The sequence below is a fragment of the Mangifera indica genome, chromosome 2, assembly GCF_011075055.1.
Source record: "Mangifera indica cultivar Alphonso chromosome 2, CATAS_Mindica_2.1, whole genome shotgun sequence".
Lineage (NCBI taxonomy): Eukaryota > Viridiplantae > Streptophyta > Magnoliopsida > Sapindales > Anacardiaceae > Mangifera > Mangifera indica.
This window is the reverse complement of record NC_058138.1, coordinates 20647321-20664092: the sequence shown is the minus strand read 5'-3', so window position 1 is coordinate 20664092 and position 16772 is coordinate 20647321. Positions and strand designations below refer to the sequence as shown.

General features: G+C 34.8%; 1 protein-coding gene across 1 annotated transcript; it reads right to left on the bottom strand.

Moving 5' to 3' along the window:
- Nucleotides 1-336: 336 nt before the first annotated feature.
- On the bottom strand, nt 337-16408 carry LOC123201379 (protein transport protein Sec24-like At4g32640). Its single transcript, XM_044616861.1, has 25 exons — nt 16227-16408; nt 15031-15964; nt 14010-14240; nt 13757-13831; nt 13530-13628; nt 12651-12762; nt 11748-11875; nt 11162-11281; nt 10603-10683; nt 10010-10087; nt 9757-9849; nt 8534-8588; nt 8033-8109; nt 6940-7011; nt 6705-6788; nt 5773-5892; nt 5594-5662; nt 5352-5429; nt 5089-5227; nt 4619-4783; nt 2623-2768; nt 2360-2539; nt 1764-1852; nt 1588-1619; nt 337-871 (listed from the first exon to the last, which is right to left on the bottom strand). The coding sequence occupies exons 2-25, from the start codon at nt 15892-15894 to the stop codon at nt 762-764; spliced, it is 3297 nt and encodes a 1098-aa protein (XP_044472796.1). The 5' UTR covers nt 15895-15964; nt 16227-16408; the 3' UTR covers nt 337-761.
- Between the last annotated feature and the right edge of the window lie 364 nt (nt 16409-16772).

Genomic DNA, 16772 nt, shown 5'->3' with positions numbered 1-16772 from the left:
TGTTGGGTTTGTTTCACTTGCGAAGACTGCTAATAAACTAGTCCAAAGTAGACACTACTTTAACATCAAGATGTTACATTGATCATCATAAAAAGTAAATATATACTTTGCTCTCACTGTACTTGAAGATGTGAGACTTTCCAGTGTAAGCCTATTTGATGAGTAGATGAGTTTATTGTTGGTTGAAGAAGGCTGTCTCTGAACAATCCCAATATCCAGGATTTGACAGTTGGCAAATGTCAGAAATTTGAAGATTCTTACCCTTCTTACTCCAGAAGATCCATGTAAAGCGGTAGCATAATTGAAACTGCTAATACTAATTGTCTATTTATCATGTATCAAATAATATATATATTCAAAATATCAGATTACTGTGTAATACATCTGATTTAATGTAACATAAAAATAACAAACAGAACAGAACTATCCATTTGAAGGCACAATCAATTACACATTGTCCCCTTCCCCACTTGCTTTCCTGAGTTAATAACAATATAGAGAGAAAAAGACACACTTAATAGATAGCAGATGTAAAGCTCTATATTTTATTACCAGCATTTGACAACTACAAATGCCAACTAAACTTTCAAACCTCTCATTGCAAAACTTAGCAAAGTTCACAGAACATAAAATTGGATGGTGCTGATCCCCACTGCATTATAAAACAAGAAATAGACTTCCATCTTCTCTTTGGATTTTTCATTTTGGCTAGTGTGTTGGCAATCAAAACTTGTAAACCAATGGCAGAAGCACAAAAATGATTAAGACATTTTAACTTGAATCTGCCTATGGATATGTATCAGAAATTCAACATATGATTGCCCACCGGTAGGAATCTTGTCTTCGACCAAGTACGAAAAGAACAGCATCCCTGGGGAAATATTATGCACTCTTTCATTTATATAGTCAAAAAATCACAATCAAATCCCTCACTACAACCGAGTGTGTTGCTAATTAACCATTAAATTGGGGGGTGGGGGGAGAGGAGAAGAAAAGAGGAAAACTATGTATATTAACAATGAATACGAATTTGCTTACTAACGATAACATGTCACTATGCAATTGGCTGTTAACTTTTTATTATTCAAAATTACTAGATCATATAGTGACACATAGTAATTAGTACATAACTTAGTATTTATGGTTAGTGCATAAAGTTTTATTAAAAAGAAGGAAAACCCTCACAAGAATTATATGAACTATATAATGAAGTTACAAAACTAATATGGCAAAAAGCCATTGTGATGCTTTGCTTCAATAAAATCTATGGTCATTGGTGCCTAAGTGTGTCAAACCTTAGCTGCAGGTCAGAGCTTAAATGAGTTCCTAGATCATATTATCATGAACAGTACTAAAAAGGTTGATGAATTCATTTAGTGTATGTTTTTTGGCTCGCTTCTGGACAATGTTCAATTATTTGATCAAATATGGTTCTTAAAAGTTTATAAAAAAAAAGATATGTGAAGACAATAGATATGATGGCGGAGGAGAAGAGGGTTCACTATTTCTATAATGGACAGTGCGATATTTTCTTTATAGCTAGCAATTCAAAGGCAAGACAGACAAGGGCTGTTTTAATTAACTGACCTGATTGATCTCCCTTTTTGCACAACTTTAAGCTGCAAGAATGTAAAAGAAAAATTACAAACTAATGCACTGTACCAACACATAGATACATAAAATATTCATTTAAAATTACAAAGATTGATTTTAATAGCTTTAAATAAAAAATAAAAAAACAAAACTAATTAAATCATGCATACCGTAGGTACGAGCATCTTTGTCTCCTTATCTCATTTATCACTTCATTTAGCTTCTTTGATAATGGATTATCGAACTGTTGAAGCACAAACTGTAAATATAAATTATTAGCACGGAAAGTAAATTTTTTTAAAAAGAATGGTAGGGAAAAGGAGAATAGAAAAAACCTAAAAAATAAAATTGCACTCCAGTAGAGCACTAAATCTGAGCACCAGGCTACTATTGGCGCTATAGTCTAATGCACATGGTTTCAAATGAAAATTCATTCCCTTTAGAGAAAAATGATCCTTTTTGATATGGTGAACTGTCAAATTGCAGACCTTGCAGTGTAGGCTTAACCTTTAAATTCAGTTTCTCTGAATAAAAACATTAGAAAGTATCTAAATCAAATATATCTAGTCATTGAGTGTTCAAGATATGCTGCAGTCTCCTAACGGACCTATACTCCGCCAGATACTAAACTGAATTAAGTCGAAAGGGTAAAGTTCTGGCACTCAGAGCCCTATTGTCAAGAAATGGTCACAACTTGCAACAAACTGATAACAATAAAATATGAAGGCAAAGATTTTATATATTGCAAGGATTAAGACTGAATTACCTGAGTTGGAATTTCTTCAACAGAATGAATGCCAAACAGCTGGTGCAAGATATTTGAAACCACTGAACTACCAATATATATCAAAGCATCCTCACCATTCTCAAGAAGATAAATTCCCTCATCACTCACGTGTTCACTAGAAAGAGGTAGAAAGGGAGGAATAGGAGATCCACCCTCCCCCTGTCAATTAAAAAGTTGTACAACAGTTTAGAAACATATTTTAAACACTATCAAACATTAAATAAGCTTGACATGAACTATACGTTTGAATCAAGGTCATGGATAGCCACCATCCTTGGGTAAACAAATGGAACTGCCGAGGGAATAGAAACTGAGGAAACATATGTTATCCAAAATGACCGATCATCTATTCTCCCATCATTTCTCAATCCTGTACTTTTAATTAATGCTGAAGAAAACAAATGAAACAAAACTTGTCAACCCATCTTCATCCTTAGGTAATTTAACTTAAAAAAAATGGCATATGAAAATACATTGAATGACTTCAAATCCTCAAATGTTTGAGACATACTACGTTTAGCCATAAATGTAGTCATTGTGACATGAAATATAAACAGTAAAACTGAACATCAACCTGAAACTTATACAAGATTTCACATCACTGTGATTTCCAGAAAAAAGAACACAAGTCTACATGAATTCTTCCACTCATTTAATTATATGTTATGCATCTCCAACCAGCATATAATCATTCATGCGTTATCATGTAAACTAATTTTGAAGATGGTCAGCACACTTAAAATCAGTAGATATATTGACAATGATAATCACCAAGACTTCAATGCTCCCAATCCTAATCGCAACCAAGCTGTTAAGACTCATGTTTATGTACAGGGATGGCAACGGGGAGGGGCAGGGCCGAATACCCTATTCTTTTGTCTCTGTTCCTGTTACAGGGATGACAAGGATTTCCCATTCTCTTCCCAGAAGAAAAATCTCTTTCCCGTACCCTCTAAACACAACATAAACATATTAAATAATAAAATTAACTAAATTTAAAAATAACCCATTATTTCAAATGTCACAAATATCATATATTAACCATCTTAATATGCATAACAAAACTATAAATAAATTTAAAAAACATAAATAATCTAAAACTATAAAAATATGTTAATATTTTAAGTAAATATATTAATATATGGAAAAGAAAGGGGTGGGGAGGGGAGGGGAGGGGAGGAGAGGGAAGGGTGAGGCGAAGGGACTGGAACAGGACGGGGCGAGGCGGGGAAGAGACATATGTATCACTATTCTCTTCTCCATTTTTATTGAGGAATCTTTCCCTGTCAAGGTCGGAGACCCTAAATTCGAGTCAAAATTACCATATCTATCTATGTATCCCACAAAAAGGAAAAGCAAAGGCAAGGCAAACAATTGGAGACAGAAAAGTGATTACAAGGCAGGAAATTGGAGAACAAAAATGGCAAGAAACTGGAAGGCACAAGTGGCAGTCTCCCAAGGGGCAAGGCCAGACCACAGGAGATTGAGGAGGACTGTGGCAAGCTATGTGACATTTGACGGTTATGGAGAGAATAAAGCAAGGGAGAAGAATTAGAGGAATGTGGGAGAATTTGAGAAGAATATTGAGGGACAGTGCTGGCCTCTCAAAAGTCAAGCATTAGACTGATTTGTACTCATTGTTTCATTGTAGCGAAGGCTGGATTAATAAATTTATAGATTACATTATTATTCTTGTGGTTTGTAATCTGTGTCAGTGTTTTTGGCTGGGAAACAATTGAGGGTGTATTAGCAGGCAGGTTGTGGTGATTGTTCGAGTGAAGCTCAGGTGAAGTCATGTACCTATCACACTCCCCAAAAAAGAACAGAAAAATACTAAAAAATACCAATTAGGAAAGCATGTTTATTCAAGAATGGACGCTCCAACTTTTATGACAAGAAAATAAGAAAATGTATTAATAATAATTCAAAGAAGAGGATGAAGTATGGACCAGCAGACCACACTGAATACAAGAAAGTGGAGCATTCATCTCATACAAAGAAAGCCTATGATGGCTGTTCATTATTATGCCAAGAAAACCTGGTTCAAACAAGCATCAGAAAGCATACAATTATATTCACCAAACCATGTAGTGGGCAACACTTACACTTAGAAAGCATACAGAATATGCAACACATGGAGATTTTTAGATATACTAAGTGCTTAATGATTATTGCTGGATACAACATTATTTCATTAATAACTTTAAAACAAATTATGATGCACAAAAAAGTACATACCAAGGGTGTATAAAGGCAAAAGCTTGAGGGCCTCAGGTAGAATAAGTTGTCCAGATGATGATACAGTAGCACAGAATTTACGATACGAAACCAGAGCATTGACACAAAGGTTCATCATCTGTTCCCGGACATTCACTAGTGGGGTGGAAGGAATTTCATTTGCCGCTACAAAGATAGTAAAAGGAAAGAAAAAGGGTCATAGTGAGTTCCTAGTAACAAAGAATGATAGTTGACCGCAGTTAGTATGAAAATAAAACAAAAGAACAGAGTTGGGAAAAGAGCAAGTAATGCTCACATATAAAGGCTTTCAAATATGAATTAAAAAAATAAATATTTTGTACTCATATTCATGATTTGAAAGCATTGGAAAATAGGAAAAATGACCGTCTCAAACTGGAAAATGTAATGACAGAATCATAACAAAAGCTGAAGCAGGAAAGCAAGACAACCTACAAAATGAAATCAAGTACCTTGCTTCATGAAACATGTAAATTGAGTATCCAAGTCAGCCGAGCGGTACAGATTACTTAAATTACTGGTGCATGGCAAGGATAAAGTTGTTACTCGAATTCTTCTTTGGCCATACACAGTGGTGTAAAGAAGGGCACACTGGATGATAGAAAGAGGAATAAGAAAATTCATCTTCTTAACACTAACAGACCGTACAAAATGCTATTTCTACTAACAGACAACATATTTTTAAAACTAAGACTTGTTGTAGGGAAACATGTACCTGAAAAGCACATTCTGAGCCATCCTGCAATTTATCATCATGCTTTAAGGTTACCATGATAGCTTTGTTACAGTCAATCTGCACAATAGAGAAGATGACTTCCTGGTTACTAAATCAAGATGAAAATAGCTACCAAAATATGCCTGGATTGAGTAAAATATAGAAGCAATTGCAAAAGGGATGGGAATCAAGAAACAAAATGGAAGGGTTCAGAGCCAACAGTTTAATAGAAAGGTACAAACCGCGGGTAGGTCAATATCTGTTGGAATGCGTTTGCAAAAGTTTCCATGGTAATCTTGAACTTGAATACCCTATAAAAGATTATTCAAAAATTAACTTACAAGATAGAACCATTTTCAAAAACAGAAATCAACTGCCTTATGATAGCAAGGAAGAAAATTGCAAAATCCTAAAAGACTACCTGGCTGCATCTCACACGCATAACTGCCTCAAAACCTTGGGGCCTTGTGATATTCCATCTAAGATCATTGTAGAGTTTTGCAGGATCAGAAAGAGCCGAGAATGGGTAGTAATAGTAAACCTGGAAGAAAGCAAGAAACCTGTGAAGTCACCTTAAATAAATCAAACACAAGGATATATTTTGGTTGCCTTGGAAGGGTTGTGAGGATGAGCAGCAGAGAAACAATCAGACTCAAATTCCTTTCTTTTGTCTGCTACAAACCAATTTCCTTGGTAGCTCGATAAGAATTAAATTTTTTCTATTCTATTCTAAGAAGTTCCTGAAACCATTTTTTTTATTGGTTGTGAGGATCTCATATGACGTACTTTCTGGCCAAGTCCTCATTCTCTGTTTTGACTTTTGACCTGTTAAGATTGAAAAGTTTGACATTGTAACCCTTTTGGGATCTTAGTGGACAGTTTACACTTGTTTTGAGGACAACTTGTCCACTCTTCTGTAAATCTCATTACATTCAAAACAGTATACTTCCATTTCTTTTATTTTTTTATGCAAAACAGAAAGATCTAGATAATTCAAAACAATAAACTCAGTTTCACAGAGAACACAAATGAAGTAGTTTTTTAGATATAACTTAATGATTGAGAACAGAACCTAAAAATTGGAATACGAAAAAAGAGGTGAAAACATCTACTGACTCTGAATCCAGTAGCATTTATTTTAACATGATTAAATAACAAAATCCAGGAGATATACTGCCCTTTTTTTTCAGTTTTCTCTGATTAATCATTATAAAGGGAGAATTGGCAAAAAAAAAAAAAAAATAGAGTGCAAGTTAAAGATTAATTTCATTAAGGACACAGCATTTGTATGAAAAGGATCAAATGCAGATCACTTTCTCAGAAAATAAATTACAGTCAAATAGCGAAAAGTACCTGTCCTCCAGTAGTCCTTGGGATGACAGAGATGGAAGAAATGTCTATGTAAGTCTGAGTAGTGAGAAACACATCCACACAGACCTGGAACACATTGAAACAAAAACAATGAGCCCAGAAATATTCATGAGCACCAGCATCTGTGACACTACAAATCTAAACCAATGTCAAAATGGTGAATCTACATATATATACTGATGATAGTAAAGTAAAAAGAAGCCAGTTAGAAGTCCACCTGATACTCGGCAAACTCAATTGCCATCGCCTTTAAAGTTTTATCTGCTGGTTGGAGTAGTTTATGTGCCTCCTGAAATACAAATAAAGAAAAAACCCATAAACTGCATATAAAACCACATGATAATCTGTGGTTAAAATATTCCTCTTAAAATTTTATGCAGACAGTGCAGAAGCATCAAGAAGAGAAGACAAATTAATCACTTAACAAAACTTGCAAAAGAGAGAAGGAAAAAGAGTTGGCATCTCCTACAATGCGGTCTGAATAAAACAAAGCTTATGATTTCAAAAAAAAAAAAAACACTCTCCTTCAGTGGAGTCATTACAAATTTTAGGTACTGTATGTGAAACAAATTTTGAAGGGTATAGGAAGGTCTCACGCAAATGTAATCAATAACAATAGAGGTTCATGAGCAATTTTAAAACTACGAAAAGTCTTGCTTTATTTCAATTATATTGTATGTTAGGGATCATTTACCCTAAAAGAAACTAAAAACCATATAGACTGTGTAAAAACCTGCTCTGACATGGTACAAATTCTCCGCCTAGGGTACAAAGTTCTCATGATTTCTATTTTTGATTGTGGACCTCTGTCACAAATGGACCAGGGCTGTTAACTAATTCCTTTGGTTTTCTCTAATTCACATCATGATGACAAAGTGCGCTTCTAACATTTAGTAAGATAATAACTAAATTGCCCATGAGGCTGCAGTTAAAGCAGCCATTTAAAAAAGTTGCAAGTAAAACAAGTTCACAATTATCAAGTTATCTCTATTTACCATATAATAAAGCATTCACAAATTGAATCATAAAATAGAAGTGGTAGGGCCTATGAGATAATGCCACAAGGTTGGGCAAAATGCCTAAAAGAGTTTACAGTAACCACATCATTCAGACTTGGCTATTGGTATGCAAGGCACCATACTAGACAGCCCCAGTCCCGGTTGAGCAGTTTACACCCCCACAAATGTGCATACTTTAAATAACAGTTACATGCTATCATCTAAATACAAAACTCAGTCACGAAAAGCAACGGTACTATAACCAAGAACAAACAATTGGCAGGAGAAAAAGCAACATACAAGATATTTTACCTTTTCTCCAGCAGAGATATTACTTCTTCCCTCAGCCTCTCTAGCAGAAAGGGCTCCGATACCAACCGAAGGCAAGACTGTAGAAACATAATACAAAGTTTATCAGCACATAATTATTCCATTGCAACAATTTGCATGTACAGTAGATATGCTTTCACATATTGAATTAAAATAGAAAGGAAATGTTGACAAATATACAAAGAAATGCTTCCAGACAGAACTAATACACAAAAGAAATGTTGGCAATATGTCAGACAACTTGTTCAGAAGAGATGCAAATGTTTAAACAAGTGTGCTGCTTATTTTCAACAGAGGAATATATTAGCCAAGGAACTATTAGTTGGGCATCCATATCAAATGCGTATCTCATCTAATGATATCAAGTCTCAAATTCATGCAAACATACACGAAATCATATTCAAGCATGACAAACTATGTAATGAATATCAGAAATTCTGACAGACCAATAACAAGAAACTCATAAAATTGCATGTCAGCTACCTGATTGAAAAACTAAAAGTTTGCCTCCTGTACTCTTCATTGCCAAAAAGGAAGCCTGAAACAGAATAGCAAAAGCTTAGTATCTAACTATATGCCACCATTACTTGATATGTAGCCCTTTTATAAAGATGTGCATTACGTAGGTCATTCAAGTTTCACAATATAACTTATATAGACATATTGCAATAGCAAGAAAAATAAATGTAAGGGAATATGAATTATAAACAATGATTAATTTCATCAAGAAATGTAAACAAAGCAGCAGAAATAAAAAAACAAAACTTCATATGAGAAACAAGAAACATATTTAGTTTCTTAAATCAAAAAGGCCAGAATCTGAGAATTGATTTTCTGATAAAAGCCAATACTGTTGCAAAGAAAAAAAATAATAATAACATTTTGGGTCAGTACAAATGTTGTAGTAAACTTACTATTTGCAAAAACATATCTAACTCTTTTCTGAGAACATCCACATAGTTTTTTATTTTTACCTTTATTAAATAGTAAAATGAATAAAAATTGGCAATTTGAAGGACTGTTCCCAAAGGTCCCAACGAATTTCCAATTGAAATTTAGAGGATCTCTTTGAATTTCAATTGATTGTTTTATGATATTGTGATATTTACATCATTGAATGGAAGACGAAAAAATCAACAATGATTGGCATTCCTCATTTCAATTCAACAAAACTATTGTGTTAAACATTGTTTCAACACTGTAATGATGTGTTTTCATTCTCTTCCACATCTGCAAAGTAGACATCACATGCTCATGGCTACTACTAATCCATGCTAAATCATTTCAAATTGTAAGTAGCAGTGTTGTAAGATCCTAATCAGTTCGCATTCTGACCAAAACAAGCTACTCAAGTACTGAATAGTACTTAACCAAATATATTTATATGCTAAACCTTAATTTCAATCAACCTTATGGGAAATGACTTTAAAGAGTTAATATGTTCTCTTATTCCTTTTCCGTGCCACAGGTTGTTAGACTAAAACCTGCTTTTGAGAAACGAACACCAATTAAAGCTTTGTTGTATTTAGCATATGTTAATCAATAGATATTACAATTTTTCAAAGCCAAAACTAGGCTTCATTGCCATGATGCAGTTAGTAAACCATATTCACATCCTACATTTTTATAATGCCCTGGGTTTTAATGAGAATAACAAGAAGCATGTGCCATTAATATACATTATACCCTCATACAAAATAGCATACCTTGACTGCTGCACCAAAGGCTGATTCAGCAGTTCTATTGTTGGAAAACATGGATGGAATGCTTTCCAGCAACATCTCCAAATGTTGACGGCACTAAATCCACAAAAGAAAAGCAGCAATATTAATGAAAGGAATTTTAAGAAACTCTTCAAACCAAGAATCAGATCAACTAAAAAGTAGTTGAAATATTTCTTCTTGGGCTTCAAATTCTCCACAGAAAGCACAAAGTAGCCTAAAAATCTTAGAAGCTAACCTCAGAAAGTGGAACAATGACATCAGATTCCAGAGGAGTATAAACATCTTCTATATCAGGGACAATGAGCATCAACGGCTGCAAAAAATATCTTGAAATCAAACTGAGTCTAAAAAACCTTTCACACACAGTAACCAAATAAATATAGAACACATAAATTTTATCATAACTAATCAATGATGAAGTATATACAAATTATTAAATAGAATTGCAAATAGAAAAGTTAAATGTCAATTCCAATTCCTATTTTATGTGGCTGTCCTCTTTATAAGTAGCCTTAATGTTGCTAACAACATAAGATAGTATGCATCTTTATTTTCATGGTTGAGAAGAAAAAAAGAGAATACAAAAAATCATGAGTTCTAACTCAGAAGCCAAAACCTAATTGCATAATGATGATTATTAAAATTCTTCATTCTAGAAAAAGAGCATGCATACGAAATGGTGCCAAACAAAACTCCAAAAGTATAAATAAGAAAAACTGATGTTCCACATATAAAATAGTTTTCTTCTTGATAGAAGTTAATTTGAAGGGGGGAAAAAACTTAAAAATATATCTTGAAGGCAGGAAACTAATGCAAGTATTTATTGACCTGCTGTAGTGCACGTTTCAAATTGTAAAAATGGATTGTCAAATCAAATGTTGCGATTCCCACCATAGTCCGGGGACCTTCCTGCAGAAATAGAAAAATCAAATTCCAGTCACTGACATGTCTTTGTCTTTCAGAAATGTAAGAGTGAAAAGCACCTAGAGTAAACAAACAAGGACGGATTTTTATAACAAATACAATTAGCTGCACAAGATCAAGGATAATTAGGAGACAAAAGTAACCAATAGAAAATGCATTTGCAGTTTGAATGCATAATCACAAGGACGTTAGATAAGCCAATTTATGAGAATAGAATATTAATAATTGATTTAGATTGCAAACACTGGATGACCTGGTTTGGCAACACCATGTCTGCATATGACCAAGGAAAAGATGAAACACAAGAAAGTGACAACGCCCAAGGAATCCCAGTTTCTTGAATACTTGGAGAGTTAGACCCACAAATATAATAGCAATGGAGGTAAACATTGATTTTATAATGATCTTATTTATAACATGAATGGGACCAGATCAATATACTTCTTTAATTAGACATACTCACAGGAAGATCAGCAATAACTTGACTAATTGCACTGCAAGCTGCAGCAGTTGCACCAGTTTGAATGGCATTCATCGAGACGTCGATAAGAAAGAAATAAACAGCCGGCATTGGATCACGCACCTGTAATAAATTCAAAAGAAAAGAGAATCATATATTAGGCCCAGAATTGAGAAAAAAACTACATGCAGCGCCTACCGTCTAGAAATGACATAAAGAGGCAAACAATAAAGACTAAAAGAAAACTGCGTGCAGCACCTACTGCCCTTATTTAATAGCAGAAAATATAAACTGATCACAATATATGGGCTCTAAATTGCCCATGTCAAAATCACACCATGTCAATTATTAACTCTATACTCAGCAAGTAAAAGGGCTTTTCTGTCAGAAGGCCAATAAGTTATATAAGGTGGACATATACATAAAGTGTTTGAAGTGATAAAGTATAGATGTCAGCACACACCATGTAGGCAACCACCCACCACACCAATCATATACAGGGAATATCATAGGATGAAAATAAAAGTGGAGAGAAGAATACGTAAAGCAACATTTTTTTATAAGCCATAATTTTGATTAATTAGCCGACCATATACTCCTTTGTAGCAATAAATTCAACTGTCCCCCTACAAAGCTCAGGTCTTTCATCAGCATCTCTACGCCTACCATCAGGACCTAGATTGCAGTGATAATCGCGGGGAGTTTCATCCGTAAATCCTACAAAAAGGATGAAATATCACCAAATTGCATTGTTAAGACAGCACCTCTCTCCAGATGTTAAAAATGAATATATAGCAGAATACAGAAAAATCAAATACTATTGGTGCTGGTATACACTGAGGACTATTTAACAACATACTTGGGGCTCTCAGAAAGCCAGCAACTATGACAGAAAAATTCAAAAACATTATTTTGAAAAGGTAATAACGTCACCTAAAATCTATATGAACCTTGTATATTGAAAATCTCAAAAAAAAAAAGTTTTGGATCCAAACCCAAAATCTTTTTAAGCAAATACATTTTTTATCATCGTTGAAAAGTCCAAACCTGACCTTGGGATTCTCTGTAAGCCAGAAACTGTTATAGAAATTTTCAAACACATTATTATGGAAGGTTCTATATGTCATTTGAAACTATAGAACCTTGTAACAGATAAAGAGGATCTCAAGAAAAAAATTATAAAAAATTCAGATCCAAACCCAAAGTGTTTCAAGCTACTACATATAGATCATAGTTGAAAAGTCTAAAAGTTCCAGCCAGATGTGAAGAATAAATTATAAAAAAATAAGAGTTATTCCAACAAATATAATGGAGCACAGAAAATAAGAAGTCTTGAATCAATTAACAAAAAGTGCCAAACATATAATGAGCAATACATTTTCTTGTTTTGGCAAATTCAGAGACAATCTCACTCTATATGTCATCTTCCAACCCTATCTAAATACAGAAACTACCAGATAAAAATTAGAAGACAATGATTGTTTATACTGACCACACAAATTGCAGATGAACCGCCTTCCCTGATCAATGAACCTCATAAAAGGATTTATGTAGGCCTTGCAACGAGAACATCGAACAGGACCACTTTCTCCAAAATCCACAACCTACGACAAGAAAATTTTTATGAGGTGCGAAAACTATATTCATTTTTTTAATTGCAGAAGGTTAACAAGCAGATGCAGTTGTTGGAACTTTCCAACTAAATAAAAATCATGAAACTTATCTGGAAGCAATCAACAAATTAAATCCCTCCTCAAGCACTCATAAAATATGGGATGTTATTTTGTGTTATCAAAAGCTTAACATCATTCCAAATCAATAACATAACCCTTAGTTTCCAACTAAATGATTAGCTATTCAAATCTCCCCTGAGGCCACCTACTTGGAGGTTGGGATATTACAGCCCCCATTTCCCTAACCACTATAAAGTTTTGGGGTACAGTTTCAGAACCCAGTTCAACTTAGGGCACACAGACAATGTATTTATGGGTTATCCAACAGAGGAAAAGTACCAATATTATATGAAGCCCTCCCACATGCCCCCACAAAATCCAAACAAATAAAGAAATAAAACACATTGATTCCTCTCCAATTTTATGCACATATAAATAATTCAATCAAAAAGGTCAAAATTCATCATCCTCACATGAGCACAAAAAAAAAATTGAAAATTTTTGTCTTCAAATAAGTCAAGGTTCTTCCATAAGTTTTCAATTGTGATGTAAAACTTTAAACTAGATTCTTAATAAACTATGGGGCTTCACACATAAATTCGTGATCCTCAGACCAATAGTTATCAAAAGAAGAAACAAATAAACCTAGAGTATTACATTTACCAAGAAAAGAAGAAGAAGAAGAAATCAAGCATTACTTGGATTGCCTCCTCGGATGGATGAGGAAGGGCCAAAGGTTGGACCAAAAGAGCCAACTGCATGCCGGATGTTGCCAGAAGGTCATTAGTGCACGGTATCTGTTTAAACAATAAATCCATATTAATCCAAAAGTTTTAATTTCTGAAGTGATGGAGTGAATAGTTGACAGAGGCATTACAAACTACAAAATGATTGCCAGCCTATACATTTAAAACTATATTTTAACCTGGCTGATGGTGCACCTCATGTAGCGTGGACTGCAGTTCCCAGTGTCTCTGACAATGTAATCACTAGTTGCAGGCTATATAAAATGAATAAATATAATCAGTAAAGGCAAAAGAATAAATGTAAATTCAAATCAATAAATATAAATGCAAATCTCTCGGCAACATGCAAATAACATGAGCATAAGTGAAATTACAGGGTGAAAAATGATAGAAAAGACAAATAAATAAATTAGAACCTAAAAAGAATAATACCGGAGGAGTGTTGGATTGATTTCCGTCACGAGTGTCATACATGACCACCATAGAACTTGGAACGGGCCGCGGAATTTGTTGGGGATCTATCTTCGAAGATGCTGCAGCAGGGGCTCCAGATTGACCCATAGCAGGGGGTATAGTCGTCATTGACTGAGTAGGAAGTGGTGGAGGCATACCAAACATTCTAGGTGGTTGCACAGAACCAGCAATTGAAGGAGATGGACCAACCTAATGCAACACAAAAAGGTTAAAAATCTATTTCATAGATCAGAGAAAAAAGAAATGTTTTTCAAGGCATCATGCAATGTATAATAATGTAAATAGTTGGTTATTTATGCAATGCTCATGTACTTTGGCCCAAAAATTTAGTACAGTTAAAATAAGAAATTATCCCGATCAGCATGCCAAGGTGAACATAAACATGAAATCATTCTAAGGGAAGCTTAACGCACCAAAATTTCTCATACTTCAGTTAAAGCTTAGAACTTTATATAACATATAAATTCTCATCATACAATTTCAATAAAGTAGTTAATTTATGTTTCAGAGAGAAATTTGAACTATCTGTAAGCAACAGAAGCACTAAGACAAAGTTTCAGGATATAGGACAACATGGTATAAATAAATGCAACGCTGTACTAGTTATTTTTATTTGGCATACTCATTTTTTACTGGACAGTATAACATTATATTTATCTTGCTTTTCTATATTTATAAATCATTCATTGTAATTTATTTATCCTTCTGTGTGCATAGCATGCCTTATGGTCAAACAGCCTTTCTAACCTTGCATAAATTTAATGCAGTCCCGTAAAAAAAAAATACCCCCTAATTGCAATATAATAATGCATAACTCTAAAGTTTTTACTAATTTTTACACCATAAATTTAAATTAACTTTGAATATTAAAAAATCCAAAAATTAAGTGAAAGAACAGAAACCACAAGTACTTCAACTTACAATCATGATTTTAATTAAACTCATGAACAACATAAACTATGAATCTTTAAAAGCTGACCTGTCGACTTTGCCATGACTGTGGCCCAAAAGGAGAACCTTGAGATGGTGGTACACCTTGAGGAGGTGCTGCTGAAAATGGTGGTGCACCTTGATGTGGAGCTGAGAATCGCATTCCCGGCTGCATAGGAGGAACCATTGAGGAACCAGTCCCTACACTGCCCAAAGGAAATTGTGGAGGAGACCGAGTTGATGCCACCATTGATGGGGGACCAACAGGAGGTGTTTGTGTTTGCACGGCATAACCAGGCGGAGCAAAACGTGGTCCACCAAGTGCAGCCCCCGAAGCAGCATATGACAGTGGCCCATTACTTGTCAAACCATCCTGCACACTTGATGTGGGTGCATTCATACCACTACTCAATGTCGAAGATGCAAATGGTCTAGCACCTGGAGGTGGTGCAAACGGTCCACCTAGCAAACCTGAAGCTGGTAAAGTGCCAGCTGGAGGCACCCCAGAAGGGGGAACTCCGACAGGGCCACCACTACCCATTGAAGAAGGCAAAGACCCAGAAGGCGGTCTGCCACCAAAAGGAAAAGATGGACCAGCAGGCAGAGCAGTGGGCGGAGGGGCCACATTTGGGGGCAATGTGGGTTGCTGGGTTCCCAAAGATCTAGGAACCACACCGGGTGGTGGAGGACCTGGGCGGGACACTGGTGGTGAAAGAGTTGTAGAAGGAAAAGGTGGTGTTTGGGCAAATGGGGTTGGTCTAGGAGTAGAATTGAGCACCGAAACAGGACGGTTTATATTCATATTCTGGAAATGATCAGATAATGCATTAGGATTTTGCTGCAAATTAGGGTTATAATTTGATGGTGGTGGTGAACGTTGCCTTGGTGCCCCTGGAGGCACGGGAGATGCCATATTTGTGATCTATCAAGTCAAATCTTAATCTTTTTATTAACCTCTCAACAACAACGATCCAAATCCAAGCCTACCCATCAACAACAATTAAAAAACAAATCAAAACCCAATTAAACTCGCACATAATTATACTGCAGCCAAAACTCATCCAACACACAATAAAGCGATCAAACTTTCTTCTCCCAACGAAAAACAAACCCATCAAAAAATTCATGTTTCCATTAAAACCAACACAATTCACCAGAAATACAAAATCTTTTCACAATCTAAAACACAAACAACATAAAAATTGAAAAAAAGAAACAGTATTGAGAAGAGACAAAAAAACAAACCTTGGATCTGCCAATCTGATAGAGAAAGAGGACGTAATAGATCTGAAAGAATTGTGATTAGGGTTTAAGGGAGGCGAAATGATATAGTTATTAAGTTTAGAAACAAGAGAAAATAGAGAGATCGCAGGTGGATTAGAGTGAATGATGATTGACAATGAAGGCGGATTTGTCTATCAACGGTTGTAGTATGGATGTATGTATGTATGTATGTATGTATGTGTAGGTATACACTTAATGTATGTGCATGACAGAAAAGGTAAATTTTGCTAATGAAGCTGACTTTTGTACCGTTTTATGACTCATCTGTGAAATCTTCAAGAGAATGTGACAAGTTGGTCTGTCCATTAATATGATGCCACGTCAGCATTTTCTTCCACGTCAGCCTTCGCTGTTTGGTTTCTGAGGCTAGGTATCAACTTTTTTTTTTTTTTTAATAAATCATTTAAAGGAAGTTCTGAGATCCTGTTTTCTTAAAACAACTCAAAAAATGTGACTGAAAATAGATTTTGTGTTTTCTGAGTCTCGTATCATTGTATTGTTTTTCTT